The 21,079-nt window shown below is 35.8% G+C and overlaps 1 protein-coding gene across 2 annotated transcripts; it reads right to left on the reverse strand.

Annotated features, from left to right (window-relative positions):
* Nucleotides 1-10,581: 10,581 nt before the first annotated feature.
* LOC111899207 (UDP-glycosyltransferase 91C1) lies at nt 10,582-19,107 on the reverse strand. Of its 2 annotated transcripts, XR_008226213.1 has the most exons (5): nt 18,969-19,107; nt 13,121-13,373; nt 12,826-12,935; nt 12,581-12,652; nt 10,582-10,978 (listed from the first exon to the last, which is right to left on the reverse strand). XR_008226213.1 is itself a non-coding variant. In XM_023895076.3 (2 exons), exon 2 carries the CDS (start codon nt 16,813-16,815, stop codon nt 15,391-15,393), a length of 1,425 nt encoding a protein of 474 aa, XP_023750844.1. In that variant the 5' UTR covers nt 16,816-16,935; nt 18,969-19,107; the 3' UTR covers nt 15,333-15,390. The 2 variants fall into 2 exon arrangements, 1 of the variants encoding a protein (XP_023750844.1); XM_023895076.3 differs by lacking the exons at nt 10,582-10,978; nt 12,581-12,652; nt 12,826-12,935; nt 13,121-13,373 and adding an exon at nt 15,333-16,935.
* Between the last annotated feature and the right edge of the window lie 1,972 nt (nt 19,108-21,079).

Raw genomic sequence — 21,079 nt, forward strand, 5'->3', positions numbered from 1 at the left:
TGAGGTCACTTATTTGAAGGCCTATCATGTGTTGATTACATATAACTGGTATGCACTTTAAAAATAGCGATGGAACTAATGAAGATTTCCTAATTAATTATCTAGATAGTTCGTCTAAATATTTATTTTCTTACCCCAAATTCTCGCATAGATAATATGGCTGGATTCCATCCCCACGACAACCTGTTCCTTCCGAATGCGGTTATTGCTGGATGGTTTGGAGAAGAACCAGTTAATGATCATCCAATCCCTCTGAATGATCACCATGTTGAAGACCTTTCAGACGATGCCATCTCCGAACCCAAGGTTGAGAACCTACCCCAGGCAGCTCCCTTTCCGATTCCTAACCCTCGTCCGGCTTTTCATGGCCCGACGCCTGAGTGGGTGGAATGTTTAGAAACATGGAGCCAAGGACAAGATCAGTCCATGCCATTTAATGCTGACCGAAGCTTCTATGACCTGAGCAATGGGGGCTCAGCAGACAGAATCATGCCAATTCTGATCCGAAGAGTTGCCCGAAACGAAATCCAGGGCAGGACAGCTCTATAACGTATCGCAGAAGTTGATACAAATAGAGGAATGCATATGCTTCGCACCAGCCGCCTGGAACATGCTCGTGAGAGGTCTAAGAGAGACCATGAAACCCTGCTGCAAGCACTGGCTGAATCACGAGCCGAAGTCATGGAACTTCGAGTACGCCAGAGAGTGTACGAAAGGCACCTACTTGATGTGGAACGCCAACTGGCTGAACTGAGAGTTCACCAGAGGGATGACCGTCGCTAGTAGTAGATACTTCACTTTATATTCCTTGTTAGAAAGGAATCGTGTTCCTGTCTATGCCCGATGAGGCATTTTCTATGAAACTATCTTGTACTTTAAGTACTTTAGTTAGGTCTTTATACTTAGGAACTATCCTCTGTGGATATGATGTAAGACCTTTTTACAAGGTCATTTTCCCGAACTTGTACGTCATGAATATCAAAGATATTGACAGTCAGCTAACTTCTGTGTCGTTCTTTATTCGAATACTCTTATCATACTTTCATTAGATTCTATTTGAAACATGCACTAGTCAAGTCATTGGACTATAGCAATTTAACTCTGGAGACATCTCCGAGTCTCTTTTAATGGTTGGATCACGTTATTCGCCAACCAACGATACCTCGGCTAGAACGACAAACATCTTAAGACCATTGCATGAACTTACTTCCAATCTTTGCTAGGACTGCATCATAGGGATGTAGGTCAAACCTTCGTGAACATACATCCATTCCGTACTAGGACTGCATCATAGGGATGTAGGTCGAACCTTAAAGAACATACTTCTATTCTTTACATGAGCGATCGAACTACGTCTAGGTTCAACCATTCTCTCTCACAAATTCATTTTCTTTCGGTGTAACAGAATCATGTCACCCAAGAAAAACGATCAGCCCATCAACCAAACACCAACTCTTCAGATTGATGCAGCTACCTTTCAAGCTGCAGTCTCGGCTGCCGTGTCAGCTATTCTGACCCACCTGAACACTAACAACGCAAGTTTTAGCGGGATTGTTAACAATCATTCCAATCCAAGTAACAAACGGAAGTCTTGGAATAAACCTAAGGACAAGTCGCTTCGAAGGGCGAACAAGAAACAACCACCAGTAACAACCTTCACAGCCACGACATCAGCACCTCCAACTACCATCCCTTCGGGCATCCCAATGGTCCCTAAACCAGCCAAGCTTTATGCTGGAAATCTCCCAAAATGCATTAAATGCAGTTTTCACCACCATGGACCTTGTAGGGAGATGCAGTTCTCACACTGCAACAGGAAGGCGCATACAGCCCGTTACTGCAAGACTCCAACAGCTCAGCCTGCCCAAGTGCCAAACACCAGTGTGAACCAAACTTGCTACGGTTGTGGCAAGGTAGGTCATTACAAAAGGAACTGCCCAAAGGCAGCAAATGCTGGCACACACGGCAGTATGCTACCGACCACCGCCGCAGGAGAGTCTACTCCGGACCCACATTAATGTAATTTAGGCGTTTCGTTGTAACTGACTTATGAACCATCCCAAAGCTAGTGCAACCAGAGTCTTATCTTTTGCGAGATCCCGTCCGTTTAAGAATGCTCGTGCTGCGTATACTTGTCTTTTGTAGTATACCTTGTTTGCAGCAATAGTCTTGTAGTAAATCCTAAGTTCAGTAACTCTGTTAATGGTTGCACTGTTTTGTTTTGTCTGTAACGCCTTATGTTCAAATCTAATGTCTTTAGTTTCCATATGTTTCCAACTTTATCAAACGACTCGAGTAAATTTGATCCTCGCAATACCAGCTCCATACGTGCACCTCTTTCTCAGTAAACGTCTTTTAGTGAAGCCGCCATATCAGAACTCCGAGGTACTCGTGCATGAAGTACCTATTAGTTCCTTTCCTTTCCGAAGGAATCCCCACAGTTTACTCATGCAATACGTCAAGTTCAATTCCAGGATTCATGTGATTGATCTATCACTGAAGAATGTATACATGAGAGTGATATATAATCAATGTTCTACAGGTTTAGAATTGATGATTCCACTTTAACTTCTTTTCCCTCGATGGGATGTGAGATTAAGGAAGAATCAGTTATTCGACTACCTTTTCAGTCTTAATTATATACGACTCGTATACACGAAATTGTGATCATTGAATCACGTATGAATTCTAATATGAACTTTAGGACAGAGACTGTCCAGGAGTACGAGTAATTACATTGGCATAGGAACAAACTTAGAACCCAGTAGGACTCTTATAACCAGATCGCCTTCAGTCTAAACACCTACGGAAGATCCAAGAAAAGCCCGGACAACACAACGAACTAGTCGACAATAGAATTAGAAGACCAGGCTTCTCACCCTTGAGAGCTCCGGTCTTATTATTACCAGAAGTCGACGGAGTGCATCTTATGTACCTCGACGACCGGAGACTTCATTAAGATTTCCTTAGAAACCGTTGTCTCTTCCTCGCATAGACGAGTTGATTGAGCAACCACAGGGAGAGTGTTACTTTCAGAAATGCACCTGAGATCCGAATATCACCAGTTCGAGTGTTAGGGAAGGATGTCCTAAAGACTACCCTCCGAACTCGATGCGGACACTTCGAGTCCGTAGTGATACCCCTCGGATAGGACCAATACACCCATAGTATTCATGAGCTAAATGAGTAGAGTACGCCTTTCTTACTGGGATCAGTTCGTCATTTCTCCATGAATTGACTTACTTATCTACCCTCGTAGTAAGAAAGAACCCATGGAAACATTAACCTCGGAGATACTTTTCGCAAAGTTCTCTGAACATGAGTTTTAGAATTAAGAGTCAAATTTCTTGAGACACACTATTAGTGATGTGGAAATTCTTGAGTACTCTGACAAGTTATCCAAAACCGTTGGGAATTTGTCGGCACCGTAGTCACCGACGGAAAATTCGCCAAATTCTAGGTCTTAGAGACCTACTATCATAGTCCATTCGGATAGACCTACTATCATAGTCCATTCGGACAGACCTACTATCATAGTCCATTCGGAACTCCCCACAAACTTTAGGAACCCTTTCGACTTTGACCCAGCAAGGGATGGCCCTTGACTAGGAAGTAAGCGAGAGGAAGAACCTTTGGAATTCCAAGTGAGAGACCAATTTTTTTAGGAAACCTCACTCTGGGAACGACTTAATACGCTTCGTAAAGTGTGGAAAGCTAAATCCAATATAGTTAGGACCTCCGAGATTCTTACCAGAATCGGTCCTACATCTCACAAATTAGACCTACTCCGCGAACTCAATAACGTACATTTTCCCCTTCGTGTCTCGAACATGAAACAGTATCTTTCCGTTAGGACTTTCGTAATCCCTCTCGAAGAGATCGAGATTTACGAGATCCTCACCTTCGTATTAGAACCGTAGTGAAACTCGACCGAGTGGCCAAGCGGACGAAGCAACGCCGTCGCCCATTAGTGAAGGTTCGTTGGAATACCAACTGAGAACCCGATTTCACTTGGGAGCGCCATAGCAAATCGATTAGGAAGTTTTCACCTAACGACTCGATCATTTATACCTACTTCCTTATCTAAATTCTAATTTCGGGACAAAATTCCCTTTAACAGGGGGATGATGTGACAACCGGAAATTTCCATTCTGAACAAACCATATCAAGCCAATAGAGGTTAGAACAGTTTCAATGAAATTCCAAACTTCGGGTATAAGTTTGGCAGTTTTTCAGGATTTACACTTAAGGAGATATCAGGAGAGTGGTTGCACTAGGGTTTTGTGCAACACTGTTATTCCAATACTTGGGGATATTAGAGTTCATTCAAGAATAAAATATTTTCTGCCCAAAAATCTCAGGACTATATATAGAAATCTGAACCAAATAATTCATTAGTTACATTTCCAATTAGAGAAAAGCCAAATTCTCTCTCACGGATCTTCAGGTTTTTATCCCAAATCGTGAGTACTTCAATCTATTTGTATTATATAGCTTAGATTGTAGTTAATAACATCAAAATAACGACAAAACAGCAAGATCTGTGAGTTTACTCCCCAAGAACACCTTGGAGAGTAAACTCTTTTTCAAAAGCCAAATGATGCCTAGTCCTTCCTTAAGCCATGAAACTAGTTTGGACTTGTACACAAACGATTCTAGGGACAGAAAACAAACTCAAAGCAACAAGATTTGAGAGTTTACTCCCCAAGAACATCTTGGAGAGTAAACTCCTTTTGGAGAGTAAACTCCATTTTAAGGGCCAAAAGTGTCCCAATGTCCCTCAAAGCCTTGGAAATGAACCTTGAGACTACCCATGACATGTTTAGACATCCAAAGCAAATAGAATCAAGGATTGAAAGTGAGTTCACGGCCAAGGAGGTTCTTGGGCCGTGAACTCCATGTTAGGGTGTCAAAATGCCCTCAATGCCACCCTTAAGCCAAGAGACTAGCATAGCTTTTTACCTTGATGTGTCTAAGACTCAAAACAACCAAAATACCAACACCCACAAGTGTTTACGGCCGCAAACACATGACCAAACGGTCTATGGGCCGAAAACTCAAGTTAGGGGTGTTTTGGTGCCACAAACACTTCCTAAGGCTTAGGCATGAATTTAGAATGCTTCCTTATGACCTTTAAGACCCTCATAAACATATTTGGACATGAGTTTACGGTTGTAAACTCATTTGGGCCATGAACACCCCAAAAGTGCCAAAAGAAGTGGTCTTTCTCATCCTAGGCTAAAGCTAATGTCCCTAAATCATTCCCTAGCTTTCATACTTGCACTAACCCATGAGTAACCATGAGTTTATGGCCGTAAACTCCTTTGGGCCGTGAACTCATGGTAGTAAACTCATATGTGTGCCTTATACCTTCCTATGTTGAATCACATGTGATTCCAACACTTGAGCAAGGTGTTTCCTAGTCCCGGAAGGTGTTATCTTTCATATAGTTGTTTATAAACACTATATTCATGCCATTATGTGTCCTTAAATATCATTTAGGACTTACTGTGTCTCGGGACTTCATTCGTGGAACTTCTCATCCATACACGTGTACCCACTAGAACCACTCACAACAGGTGAGTTCATACCCCCTTAATCAATGTTTTAAATGATTTTAAATGCTATAATGGGGGGGAATACAAGTAGAAAATAGTATGTTATAAAATCAATCTTATGTATTTTATAACTGTGTTTTCACTCAGTAGATTTCATATATTTCAAAAGGTGACACATGAAATGGTTTTCTATCTTAAAATACCTTGATAACAAAAGTATTAGTTTAGAAATGTTTATTAAAATGACATCAAGTCACTCTTAATTATTGTTCAAAAATCCTATATATCTTTCAAAACCATTATTTTTACCTTCTTGAACAAAACTACACTTATACGCATATGTTCTTATATATGTATTGATGTTATAGTTTCCATCCTTCGTTCAATTTCCCACACCCTGGTGTATCGAGGGTGCATAAATCTACTTGAACAAACAATTACTTTCAAGTTAATTATCATAGGGATAGTTAGAAGAAACAAAACATTATTGCTATTACAAGGAATCACACAAGAGTCAGTTCATTCATGAGTCTATACTAGTACCTTACATGATACATGAGTACAATTACTTAGGATTACATGATACATGAGTACGTTTACATAGCTACATTTATCTGAATATGCTTACATGAATACCATACATGAGTACTCTTACTTAGATACATTATTCGGTATTCACTTACCTGGATACTTGTACCTAGAGTTATTAGGAAGATTTATTCGTACCTTCTGTGTAAATTTTCCTGCCTATCCCTGTTCGATGGGATGTCTAGACGGGACTAACCATTCTGGAACCCAACTGTTAGCAACATTGGGTGATGAACATCTACGGATGTATAAGGTTAACACTTATATTAGGAAGATTTATTCGTACCTTCTATGTAAATTTTCCTGCCTATCCCTGTTCGACGGGATGTCTAGACGGGACTAACCATTCCGTAACCCAGCTGTTAGCAACACTGGGTGATGAACATCTACGGATGTCTAAGGTTGTTACTTATATTAGTAGTCAGTTACGGGACTAACAATCCCTCCATCCTGCTGTTGCAACAGAGGATGAGATGAAAATCTTCGGATGATTATTAGGTTAACGCTTGTATTAGGAGTCAGCCACGGGACTAACCCTTCCTCCAACCTGCTGCTGCTATAGAGGACAATTGGACAATCTTCGTATGTTCATTAGGTTATACATGTCGCTTACTGCGATGGCGTGTTAGTCCTGATAACCAGGGATAACACTTACATGGTTATATTTTTCCTATTTACTTTATTTTGTGATATATTCACATAAACGATGAGTTAGACCAAGTCCTTTTAGTACTAGTCAATAGAAAGGAAAAACTATCATTTTACTTACAGAACATTTAGGTCTTGGTAGAAGACTATCATATCATTTTTCCTATTTACTTTATTTTGTGAGATATTCATATAAACGATGGGTTACACTAAGTACTTTTAGTACTAGTAAATAGAAAGGAAAAACTATCATTTTACTTACAAAACATTTAGGTCTTGGTAGAAGACTATCATATCATTTTCCTATTTACTTTATTTTGTGATATATTCACATAAACGATGAGTTAGACTAAGTACTTTTAGTACTAGTCAATAGAAAGGAAAAACTATCAATTTACTTTGTCATAACAAAACATTCGGGCCTTGGTAGAAGACCACATTTCATACTTATATCAACTGTTCTACTTAAAGATTTATACGACATTCTTAACAGCATTCCAAAACAGGACAATAACACCTAAATACTTATGAATTCACCAGCTTTAAAGCTGATACTTGGTTTTAAAATAACTTGTATTCTCAGGTCATCAGTTAGACAGGTGCGATGGCCAGGTTTTTGAGAAGATGGAGCACAGACAAGACTCGCCTTATTTTGATTATTCATTTTAGTGTTGTACATTATGAAAGAACACACATGTATTAAAACTTTACTTTTAATGCAATGGATGATGTTGTTGCTTGTTTACTACTTTAGACTGTTATGATACTTCACATGACGTCGTCCACCCCGGAACGTTTCTGCCGTTCTTGGTTTTTGGGTGTGACTCCATCTTCATAGAACTCGCCGAGTCCACTTTGGAACTCGCCGATTCCCTTCAACCCTCCTCCCATACAGACCAAATCTGATACATGCAACGGTTCCAAACCATAGATCTTAGTTCCTAGGGCATGCTTATCACGTAAAGTTGCAAACTTTACGTGCATGCATGGCCCTATGAGCTCTAAAAGGCAATTCCAAGCTCTTTATGAGGTCATACACTCAATAGGGACCTCAATCACTTCAACCACAGAGACTTTACACTTCTAAGATGTCTATAAGGTCCAGATCTGAAGTCCTTTCAGAACATAGATCATAACACATGGAGTTTGAGGTTTTAGGGCTTGAAAACCACCAATTAGGGACAAAAAGGGGATCTAATGAACTAGTGATCAAGGTAGGAACTTTTCTACCTGAATGGAAGCTTCTCACAGGGTAGATTTCGGATCTACTTCCCCTCCTTGCACTCTTCAACCCCCTCGTTCTTCTTCTAAGCCCCAAACTTCCTTCACAAAGCCAAAAATCACTCACAAGAACAATATGGGGGCTAGGGTTTCGCTCTACAGTCCTCTGGAAGTGTTAGGGACAATGGAGGACGAGTTAGAGTGTTTAAATAGGGTGCAAACACCCGGGTTAGGGTTTTACTGATCCAGCATGGATTCGCTGAGTCTGTGACCCGACTCGCCGAGTCCCTCACTTAAATCCCGTGCCAAAATCGCTCCTACTTGGCGAGTCGGGCCTCCAACTCGCCGAGTCCAAGGCAAAATGAGAAAAATACATAAACAGGAATCATACCAGGAATCCGGTGTTACAAATTTAAATATTCAACTAATTAATTAATAACAAATAATTATAATCTAAATATAATTAAGGGAATCAACTTAAAAACCATTGAATTAAAATGGTTAAATACATAAAATCTAAAAAATAATTGACAATTTGATATATATAGATGTGCAATAGAAACTAGTAAAAATAATTCACTAATCCAATACTACTAAAAAATATATAAAAAAAATATTAACAAAAATAAACTCTTAGGTTCGAGATGCTCTTATATAAACACTAGGTTATAGTCCGTGAAAACTATGATTATAAAAACAAAAACAAAATTATAGTAATAACTCATAATTATTAATCATTTATTATCAATAAATTATTAATTAAGAGATTTATGTTTTTCTATTTATATAAAATTATAATCGTTGATTCATATATGAGACAATTTGTATTTGTGAATTAACTTGGTATATGGCAAATCAGAAAATTAAGTTGTTGAAATTAATTTATATGAAAAATATAACAAACTACAAATGAAATATAACAATAAAGTTTTATTACAAATAATAATAAAAGAAGTTATAATAAATAATCTTCTATAAAAAGATCTTATTTTACAAAGTAGGATAGTATAAATTATAGTTTCCAAAAAATAAAATGTTATAAAAGAAATTTTATTTTCTTTAATTTTCACTTCAGGTTCAAAAAATAAAAAATAAAATAAAATAAATAGAAAGTATAAAAAATCGTAATATTTTTTAAAAAATGAACCATATTTATTTTTAAATACTAATGGATGTCATTTTGTAAATAATATAGTGGTTACACATACAATTACTATATTATAAGATACTTAAATAGAAATAACTTGTACGATGAAAAAATAAAATTTGTTAGAATAAATATAAGTTGCATAAGAAAATGATAGCATAATCAGTGTAAAATGTTGCAAATAAACAACGTAATATTCTTACTTTTTCAATAAATTATTAATTAAGATTTTTATGTTTTTCTATTTATATAAAATTTTATTTTTCAAGATATATAGATATATGAGACAATTTGTATTTGTGAATTAACTTGGTATATAGCAAATCAGAAAATTAAGTTGTTAAAATTAATTTATATGAAAAAATATAACAAACTACAAATGAAATATAACAATAAAGTTTTATGAGAAATAATAATAAAAGAAGTTATAAGAAATAATATTCTATAAAAAGATGTTATTTTACAAAGTAGGATATTATAAATGATAGTTTCCAGAAAATGGAATGTTATAAAAGAAATTTCATTTTTCTTTAATTTTCACTTCAGGTTCAAAATCCTCAAAAATATATATATATATATATATATATATATATATATATATATATATATATATATATATATATATATATATATATATATATATATATATATATATAAAGCCGTAATATTTTTTAAAAAAATGAATCATATTTAATTTTAAATACTAATGGATGTCATTTTGTAAATAATATAGTGGTTACATATACAATTAATATATTATAAGATACTTAGTAAATAGAAATAACTCGCACGATGAAAAATTAAAATTTGTTAGACTAAATATAAGTTGCACAAGAAAATGATAACAGAATCAGTGTAAAATGTTGCAAATAAACAACATAATATTCTAACTTTTTCAGTTTTGATGAATACTATTATTTAAAAAAGTCTCTGCAAATCAATATTGGGTTTACATTACTCATAATCCAATATTGTATTTCAACTATTAAATTATATGTTAAAATCTTCATTCTTGGCCACCATTTGATGCTTCTTCCTCCATTGGATTTTTCTCACCTTCTCCTTTTCCGCTCACTTATTTGAAACAAAAAAGTATTCAAAGCAAAAAATTAATAAATAATGCTTAAAACAAATTTGAAACTTTATATAACAAGTTTTTTTTGTCACCTTTTTTATTTTTCGTCTTCACACGTAAATCTAACCATGCTTTGATTTCTGAGTCATCAACCGTTTTAGGTGGTTACAACTCTTAAAAGTGTATGACAAGTTATTCGGTCCATTATATTGAAGAATAGATCTTAACTTATTGAAGTTAATAATCTGCGTTTGTGATCTGATCCATTTGACATCAAAACAACCATTAATTTTATATGCACTACAAAATAACTGCACCATGGATAAAAAATGAACTCTTGTCCGACCAAAAAAAAAGTAAAAAAGACATAAATGGCCTTATAATTGGGTTAATTATGGGGTAAAGTTTGATGAATTATTTTACCATGATTTTCATGAAGAATAGGGTATGGATGTAAAAGCTTGTGGTAATTAGTAACCAACCATGGCATGGAATGGAATATTGAATTCCAATTTCATTGGAAGAAAAAAAAACAAAAACAAAAACAAACAAAAAAAAAAAAAAACAAAACAACGTTGCTATCTACTATGCATCTGACTATATCAATTGCATTAACTTCATTCTTCTCGATCACTGCATCATCCACTCTTATTTCGGGATTTGGAACACTTACTATTACTTTTTCCCCATCTATCCAAGTCATTATCTATGTCCTCTCCAATCCATAACCAGATCTATAACCTGTACTCGTCAATGTAAACATACTTTTACAAAGAAATAAACAAATAGTACTCAAGTATTAGAATGACTAAACTGCACAAATGGTCCCTGTGGTTTGCTCAAAATTGTCACTTTGGTCCAAAAAGGTTTGGACTAGCGCCAGTGGTCCAAAACTTTCTATTTGTTGCGTTTTTGGTCCAATCTATTTTGATTTTTTTCAAAATGACGGATTTGCCCTATTAATACGTTTTTCTCTTTTTTATTATTTGCTTATGATTTTCAAATTAAAAAAAAAACAAGAAAATAAAAATAAAATAAATCTCTCTCTCTCTCTCTCTCGTTTTCTTCTTCCCCACTATTACTACATCGCCACCCACTTTGCACGGAAACACCATCGGCCATCTCTCCAGCCACCAAACAGATCAGAAGATGAAGAAATAAACAGAGATATCTTCATTTTAGGGTTTCAAAATCAGATGAGCTACATATCGGGGTTTCAGCACTACCGCCATCTCTCTTTCTCCGATGTGTCGCTAACGTTTGAAACATCATGTTCATCGTACCAGTAGATATGGGTTTGTTCGTTGATTGTTTACCAAGAGAAGAGAGAAAAAGCCGGCAGTGGAGGGAGTTCCGACGCCACATCCATGATCTTCTCGATCTATCTATCTCTCTCCATTGTCGAAACGTTCTTTTCGCCTAATCTGTTCATCGGTGCAGCCGCCCTTCGCTTACAAAAAACCACCGCCACAACCTCTATTTCTTTCTTCGACCAAGGCATCTGTTTCTTGCAGATCTCAAGCACCACCACTGTGTACCTCGAACCACAAAGTACCACCGAAACTAGGGTTTTTAGAGCTACCGCTACTAGGGTTTGCAGCGGTCGTTTGGGAGGGATGACAACAAGATGGTGGTGTTCCAGAAGGCACAGGTGATGCGAAGGGAGATGCGATGTTGATCGAACAGACAATAAATGGTGGTGGTCGGAACCCTCTCTGCCAGAACCAGTCACCAGAAGCGAGTGGTGGTGGTGGTATTTTTGTTTTCTGAAAATCATGAAGATGGAGATGGTTTTGTGAAGAGAGAGAGAGAGAGAGAGAGAGAGAGAGAGAGAGAGAGAGAGGAAGATAAGGGTAGGGGTGGTCTCCGGTGACTAGGATAGGCCAACAAGTGGCGATGGTCCGGCAGGTGACACTGATCTATCAAATGGTGGTGGTCCAACAACGATGGTCGGCGAGAGGTGGTGGTTCGGCAGCAATAGAGAGAGAGAGAGAGAGAGAGAGAGAGAGAGAGAGGTGGTATTAAAGTTTCTAGAGGTATGTGAGTGGGGTAGGATATGGTTGTACATTTTTTTTATTTAATTTTAAATAAAAAATTAAATTAAATTAAAAAAGAAATAGAAAAGGAAATTGATAAGGGCAAATATGTCATTTGAAAAAAGTTCAAAGCAAATTGGACCAAACTCACAACAAAATAAAAAGTTTGGACCTCTGGTGCTAGTCCAAAACTTTTGGACCAAAGTGACAATTTTAAGCTAACCACAAGGACCATTTGTACAGTTTAGTCTATTAGAATTGTATAAAAGTAACATATTCATTAAAAGAAAAGAAAGATTGAAACTACCTTCATCAACAGCTTCAACATCATCAACTTGGAGACCAAAAAACATAATGTTACCTAATGGTGTCATCCAACCTAACATACAAATGACAGCCGGATTAATCTCCATCATGTGTACCCAACCAAAATGATGAAACGTGATTAGTCTAAGTGTAACTTAAAACATCTATTACAAACAAAACAAATGCCCGTTAGACATAAAAATCATTTTTATAGAAAATGAAAAAAGAGGGTCAGATCGATCTAACCTCCAAATTTCAAGGAGTTGTCCCATCAATCTTCTATTCCACTTAACCAAACCATGTTCATCTTTTGGTGATAATCAAGGAACATTATCAAATTGTGCAACTTCAAAATCCTAATAAAATCAAAATAGATATTGTTAGTTAGGAACATTGATGATGATATAAAGATGAATATTACTATATATGGGGATGAAGAAGAAAAGCAAAAATATGGTCAACATGAATATAGAATGATTTAAAGGTTATATGTTTTACGTTCCCATAATTCCCATAATGCACTTTTCAACATTCAACATACCTTTTCATTAAAAAAATGTCCTTTGTACCATGGCATATGTGACCTGACACAAAATATTTTTGGTCATCAAAATATTTCGGAATATTGTTCCAATTATAGCATTATAATTAGTTATAGGGGGTTGACATTTTCATAAATAAACACAAAAAAGTTCAAATAAAAGTTATTTCTTATCTAGATGATTCAGATCTCCATGTACATCCTAATTGAAGCCTTGAAGGATTAATTGATTATATTTACTGCCTTTCTTGACCTACATTTAAGACATGGGTGTAATTGGATCAATGATCGCAAGAAAAGGATGTATTTAGTTTTTTCTTATTCAAATGACTTAAAAAAAAAATAATAAATAAATAAAACATAACCAAATATCATAATTAGAGAAGAAAGAAGCAAAATACACAAACCTGTGTAGCTAAAAAGTATTCAAAGTTAATCATTTAACTCCTAAAGGTAAATTTCTGGTATTACGTTTCTCATTAACAACTACATGTCTATAAAATAGCTTTGCAAATCCAATGACCTCTTCTTGTTTGATAAAGTAGGTGTAGGCTCTTGCATATGATCGTCACTTGAAAGTGCAAACAGACGCAATTAAAATTGTTAAAAATGTATGTAAAAAATGGATGCTTTTAACAAATATATTGATTCTATAAAATGTTTTTACCTTTTGCTTCACAAATCTGGACAAAGAATATGATTGACTGCATCAATTTTATACATTGACACACGTGCGTAGAATTTTAGTCATTTTATATACTCATGAACTACATCCATCTTTCGACATATGATCTGCATCAGATTTTACACACACGGATAACAAAAAAATCAAGTATTAAAGTGAGAAAGTGTGCTCGAGTTCTTCTAGGAATATTGATCGAGTGACACAAAGATATGTGATGGTTGCCGATGTAGGGTTCATCTATGAGAGAGAGAGAGAGAGAGAGAGAGAGAGATTAAATGGAATCATAAATATTTTTAAGCAATTTACTCTTAATCAACTGTTCAAGCAATAAAACACTGAATACCATTACATAAAAGCCCATAGTCTTATGTATCATTTCACTATTCTAAATCAACATTTCGTTAATAAAATCCCTGGAATTCGATGGTGTCAATGTTGATTTATGATGGAGAATAGAGATGAATGTGAGAAATTGGGAACAACGTGGTGTTAGCCGATATTCAATTGATGATTTTTGAAAAAGAAACCATAAGTGACAATAGTAGTGAAAAAAGGGTTACCTTATAATAGAATATATTTAATATTGATATTCTAAAAATATTATAGTCCAATACATATCGATCGAAGGCAAACGGGCAACAAGCTGCGCCGCTAGCCTTTATAATTGGAAAGTAAGATGAAAAAATTGACACCAAACAAATGAAATCGTTTTCTGTAGAAGACGATGAAAAAAATCAATTTCAATTGTAAAATTGTAGATACATAAGCCATAAAGGAATCAAAGAATATATCAAGCCGAGAAGATTCATAATTGCATAAGATTTGTTCCTAATATTATGAGACTAGTTTATAACCCGTGGGAATCACCGTTATAAAATTAATTAAACTATTATAGTGAGAACTTAAAATTATCAATCAATTATTTCAAATAAATTATTAAGTAAAAGATATTTTTTAGTTATATAAAATTATAATCGTTAATTTAAATAAATATGTTAAATTATATCACTTTATAATTTGTATTAATTTTAATTTAATTTTTATTCTAATATAATTAAATTAATGTAATTAGAGTGAGAAATTTAAATTTTAAAATTTAAAATTTAAAATTGAGAATTAATAGGTTGATAAATGACATGTATTAATGAAGAAGCCTAATAGGGTGACACGTGGCAAAAATAGAATAAAATATACATTAATTAGGAGGCTTAATAGGATGACACATGTCAAAAGGAGAATAAAACTATTCTTTTATTAGAATAGGAGAGGAGATTTGGATCTACATTGATTTGAATATGTTTTTATGATAAAAGGAAACCGAATGAGGAGAAAAATCAGGCAAATAAACTGGTTAAAATGCTTGGAATAATAAGTATTGGTTTGGGCAGGAAGAATTTTTTGAGAGAATAGGAGAAAATGAAATGTGGAATGCTGGTGTTTATAAGAAGGACATGTGTCACTTTAAAGAAATTTTTATTAGGAAGTGAGATTTTTCTGCATTAAAACAACTATTCATTATTATGAAAATTGTATAGGAATATAAATGCCAGCTTTTGCATAAGATAAACTTATTTCAACAAAACCACTAGGGTTTCCTCATTTCCACTAAGTGACGTATACAAGCATCAATATAATGATCATTCTTGCTCACATCTCCAAACTCTCGTTTCATTTCTCTTGCATTTGCCCTCAACACCTCTCCTTCTTCACTCACCATTGCCACTATTATCGACTCGGCCAATGCCTCACTCGTAAATGATCCGTCTGTCTCGATTCTTGGAATCTCAACTCCAAGTTTCTTTCCGCTTAGCAACCTTGAGTTCAAACCTTGGTCGTTCATAACCGGAAAACATATCAATACGCGCCCAAATGCAAGTCCTTCGATTACCGAATTCCAACCACAATGAGTCAAGAACCCACCAATAGCAAAATGACTCAGAATCCTAACTTGTGGAACCCACCCCGCATAAACAATCCCACGGCCCTTGACCCTCGAAAGAAACCCATCAGGAAGGGTTTGAATTGAATCGGTAATTGACTTTCTTATTACCCAAAAGAAAGGCAAACCCGAACGCTCCAACCCTAGAGCCAACTCAGTGAGTTCGGCATCACTTAGAACCGCCTCGCTTCCTAGCGCGACAAAAACAACCGAGTTAACTTGCTGTTCATCTAACCACCGAGTTAACTCACCGATTTCGACATCGCAATTTCCATAATCATCTAACTCGTGGTTTTCTAGTGACGGAGGCAAAACACCAACCGGTATTACAGGCTTTTGATAAAGCTCACAAACGAGTTGGAACCACAGAGGTTCGAACTCGACACTTGTTCTGAACAGAACCAAATCACAACCGTCGATCGAGGAAAGAAATCGTACGGTATCGGAGACGCCTGATTCGTTACCGACCGCACCCTCGCTGTACTTCATGATCTCGTGGGGCCGGTAAACGATATTTGAGTCAGGTGGGACCCATTCTGGCACCCGGCAAAAATCCTCAACCGTTGACCGTTGTTTGACTTTGTCATTCAACAGCTGTGATGGAGGTCCAAGGAAAGCCTGTGTTGCAGCAGTGAAGAGGCTAAAGTAACCCGTGGACACACCAAGTTTGGATGCAACTGAGGGTAGCCAATGAGAAGCATAGTCAAAGATGATCCAGTCAGGCTTCGGTGTTGTGCTTTCAAGAAAAATGACCAGAGGTGACTCTAGCAGATCAAATGCTATTTTTAGAAACTGGGCTTTTTGGTGAGGTATGTCCATGGAAGACTCCGCATGTTCTGGTAAACTTTCCACGTTTGGAAAGGGAAGCGAGACTAGTTTGATGTTATGGGTTAGCTTTGGGGGTATTTTGGGAATTCTACTTAAATTTCTTGGAGTGGATATATATGAGATCTTATGGCCTTTTTCAGCCAAGATTTTGGACAAGTGAAAGAACGGTATGAGATGGCCCATGGCTAGCCATGGGAACATCACTATGTGTAGAGTTTTAGGGGTATTTTGGAGATTCTCCATCAATGGTGTAGATGACTTAGAAGCTCAAAGAAGATGGAAGTGGCAGATATGATATGACAGAAGCTTTGCAAGCAAACATATAACAAGTGAACCAAGCAGCCTTTCTTGACTCTGATGAACCTTTACAGAAACAACAATAAAATAAACAAATGGGAAGGAAATAAAATTAATAAATCTATCCACTTCAGTGGTCAAGAAATTAAACCTGTCGTGAGTAGATACAATACGTGCTGTGAGACTACATGATCAGCTTTTCCCTTTTAACTTTTTTTTATTAAGTAGGTATATTTGGGTGTTAAAAAATGGAATCGAGTGGTTCATACGCTATAATTTAATAAGAAAACAAAACAAATAACAGAGTATATTTGGTGTATGTAACCAAAAATCGGGAAATAAAAAGTAAGCCAATTTTTTCTGTCCTAAAAACCAAGCAAAATAGACCCATGAGGTTTCATGAGTGAAGACATAGTCACATAGAGGAGCGTTGATAGTGGCCAATTCGAGGAAAGGAATAAAACGAGAATACAAAGGTTGGCGCAATTTTGTGGTTCATCTCTACTTACATCCATTAATTCATGAAATACTAATAAAACATGATGAAGTGGTAACTAAAAACTAGGAAAACTGGGTCACTGCTTCCCAAAGGAAAGCCTAACACTTAACTTAGGTAAATATATTTTGACTGAGTAATCTAATTAAAATGCACGTGGTTTTTAATTATTCTTGTAATGGTATGTTCTTGACTTGATGCTTTAGCATTGGGTACCTGATTTTGTCATTGGATTGGGCTGCAATTTATCAAAGCATAACTAATGAACATTTATGACAGCTCCATTTATCATTTTATTATTATAAATAAAATAAAAGTTAGATGTCTAAATTTTTTGTTCATCCATGTTAAGGTCAAGGATTGACCGAAAGAGAGATGGCCATCCCTTGGAGAAAAGAAAATGGCCAGCCTCAATCATGTCATTCAAGTATTGAAAAGCTTCATTTGGTCTCCCATGATCACATAATCCGCAAATAAGTCTCTCATATGATGCTCCATCCACCACCATTTTGCTCTTCAACATCTCTTCAAACACCACAATTGCTTTCGATACATCATTGTGACTACAATATCCATTCAACATGATTCTACACGTCTCTACGTTATGCTTCCCACACAACCGATATCTCTCAAACAAGACCTCCGCATCTCCCACCCTACTTTGTTTCCAATAACAATCCAACATAGCATTAAAAACTAACAAATCATTACACCCAATCTCTTCAAAAATCCTCAAAGCATCATCGGCTTTTCCCTTCTCACAAAGCCCCATAATTACATATCTACCTATCTCATCCACATGAACGAACCCCTTTTTCTTTTGAACATTAAAGAATTTCATAGCATCCTCATCCCTACCCCCTCGAAAAAGGGCTCTTACAAATGAACCATAAACACAAATCTCAGGCAACATTCTACCACTTGTCATCTTCTTTAACAAAATTTCGGCCTCTTCAAGTTTCCCATAATTACACAAAGCACGGAAATAAGATTCATAGCACATCATTTTTGGAACAACACCCTCACAATTCAATTGAAAGATTGCTCTTCTACCCTCCTTCAACACCACTCCTCTCTCTCTAGATACTTTTGGTTTTATCAACTTTTGGAACAGCTTATTGGCTTCACGATGTTTGCCCCACTTGCAAAGACCATGAAGAAAACTTCCATATATACAAATGTCAATGGTGAATCCATTTTGTACAAGTTTTCTCAATACCAAATCGGCTTCATCAAAATTCCCATTTCTACAAAAACACTGGAACATCAAAAAGTATGTCCAGTTATCAACAGCAATACCTTTATCATACATTTGCTTCACAAGATTTTTAGCCAAAAATCCCTCATTCACATTACATAAAGCCGCAGATAAAGCAACATAGGTTTGTATCTCTAAGATACTCGCACCACCCATTGAAATTCTCTCATAAATATACTTAATTTCATCAACGCCACCAAATTTACACACTAAAATCACGTAATTTGAGAAATTAAAGCTTTTTACTGGACCACAAATTTCTTCCCATACATTCTCGACATCGTTAATTGTACCATCTTTAACTAAAAAATCAGATACTAAACTATAGAGAAACGAATCACTTACTTTTCCTCTTGATTTTAAATGTGAAATTAGTCTTTTGCTCCTCCCAAGCTTCTTTATCTGAGACAAGTAATCAATTAAGACGATAGATGTTGCAGAATCCAACAGATGGGGTTTGGCTAATAATGAATCTAGAGCGGTAATAGAAGAATAACTTTGTGGATTTTTAAAGAGAAGTTTGATTTGATTGAGTACAGATTGCAGGTACATAGAAGGAGGCGAGAAAGATAGAGATGGGTACAAAGAAAACGGCGGCGTCAGGGAGTTGATTTCGGTAGCGATAGAGGCCGAGAGGAGCGAGGAGAGCGGTCGCCGGAGGTGTAACGCTACTGGTGAGTATAGCTTCATCAAGAGGGAAGTATCTGGATTAAATTTGTTTAGATTAAATTATACGGCCTAATGAAAGAAAAAACAATTTTTGGTTAATTTAAGGGAAATTGAATAATCCAAGTATCCAACCCTTAAATGACATTTTTGATAAAAATACCTAATTTTTTTTCTTTTTTTTTAAAAAAAAAAATAACTGTATTCTTCGGAACACATTCTTTTGGAGAGGTCTTCGGAATTTCGGTGTACGATTCTAAACCATAGTTCCATAATACATTTGATTTGTTTTTTCTAATGTGTAACATGTATGTTTTTCTTAGTATAAGTTTTGATTTGATATAATATATAAGTTTTGTTTTCATAAACTGTATAACTTTTGGTTTTATAAAATATAAAATGCAATTGAAATCAACAAACTAATAAATACATAAACTAAATAAAGAACATGTTTGTAGGTCATACTACAAATATGATGTTTAAATTACTTTTTTCCTTGTACCTCAAAAAAAAATTCCGCTAGTCATTTTCGATAACCCATAGCCTGTAGATCGGTTTACCCTCTATGGAAATTGATTTTCTGGTGATCAAAGCCTCCAAGAACCACACAAAAACACATCACAATCCCCTTTGGTGTCAATCTGTTATTGTACGTCTGGGGCCTTTTCGAGGGTCATCTTGAAGCTATCAAGTGGGATTGAATCAATTGGTTCAGTACCCCAGTAGTTGATTCCCACTAGCGATTTGTAGATGCGGGCTCTCATACGTATAAATCAATCCTCATTTTCTGAACAATAGCCGCCCTTCTAGTGATTCTCACATATAGTCGTTTTGAATGTCTTTAAATCCAAAACACCCAAAAACCAATGATCATGTGGTATATTGATTGGGGTGTAAAGCTACAAAAAAAATGTTAGAAATAATTCATTAGTATATAAATACTCAGGTAATGTAATCCAAACAAAATTATATGGTATCACACTCTCCTCAAGTTGGGTAAACGGATCTGTCATCAATGTCACTCTAATCAAATGTGTCAGTGTTGAAAGCTGACGACACAACCGTCCACCAAACATCATCGGCTCTATGCTCTAGCAGTAATGAGATCCACATCATGATATGTTGCCAATTTTATATATATATATATATATATATATATATATATATATATATATATATATATATATATATTGTTATTAGAAGTGTAGTATGTAATGAGAAAATAATTATGTTACTTACATCACATGACAACCATCCTCCATGACTATCCGTAGATAACCATGTCGAAAATTCAATCGTAGCAAAACCTGTCAAATAATTGTGACCAAACAATAGTTAACCATTATGTTCTTTATATACACTATGTACGGTAGGTTCTAAAAGATTGTCCAACGATGCTGGTTGTTGCCGTGTGACACTTTTCCTCTTCATTTGTATCCATGGCGACTTATAACATATGGACATAACTTTTTGGCGCTTAGAACACCTAAGAGGTGCTAGCGATAGTGTTTTTTTATTCATCTACCGAAATCTCTTTTACATTCGACGATTGAATAACTAGAGGCGGCAGCTCAACACCGTTATTCAGCGGCTGTTCCAGGTATTTAAGATATAATTATGCTCCCATAAGTCATTGTCATTATAGTATCCCTGTATGGTTCAATAATGTATACTTGTAAACGATGCAAAAACATAATGACCATAAACGATGAAATAATTAAAAATATACCCCCACCCCTTCGAGGTATCAACATCGCCTCTGGGAGTCTTATTGATAAGTTTTAGAACCA

Source organism: Lactuca sativa, chromosome 9, assembly GCF_002870075.4.
Source record: "Lactuca sativa cultivar Salinas chromosome 9, Lsat_Salinas_v11, whole genome shotgun sequence".
In the NCBI taxonomy this organism is placed as follows: Eukaryota; Viridiplantae; Streptophyta; class Magnoliopsida; order Asterales; family Asteraceae; genus Lactuca; species Lactuca sativa.

Excerpts from the sequence above, each read along its gene's own strand:
- LOC111899207 (XM_023895076.3), bottom strand. The coding sequence starts at position 16,815 with ATGGAGAATCTCCAAAATACCCCTAAAACTCTACACATAGTGATGTTC.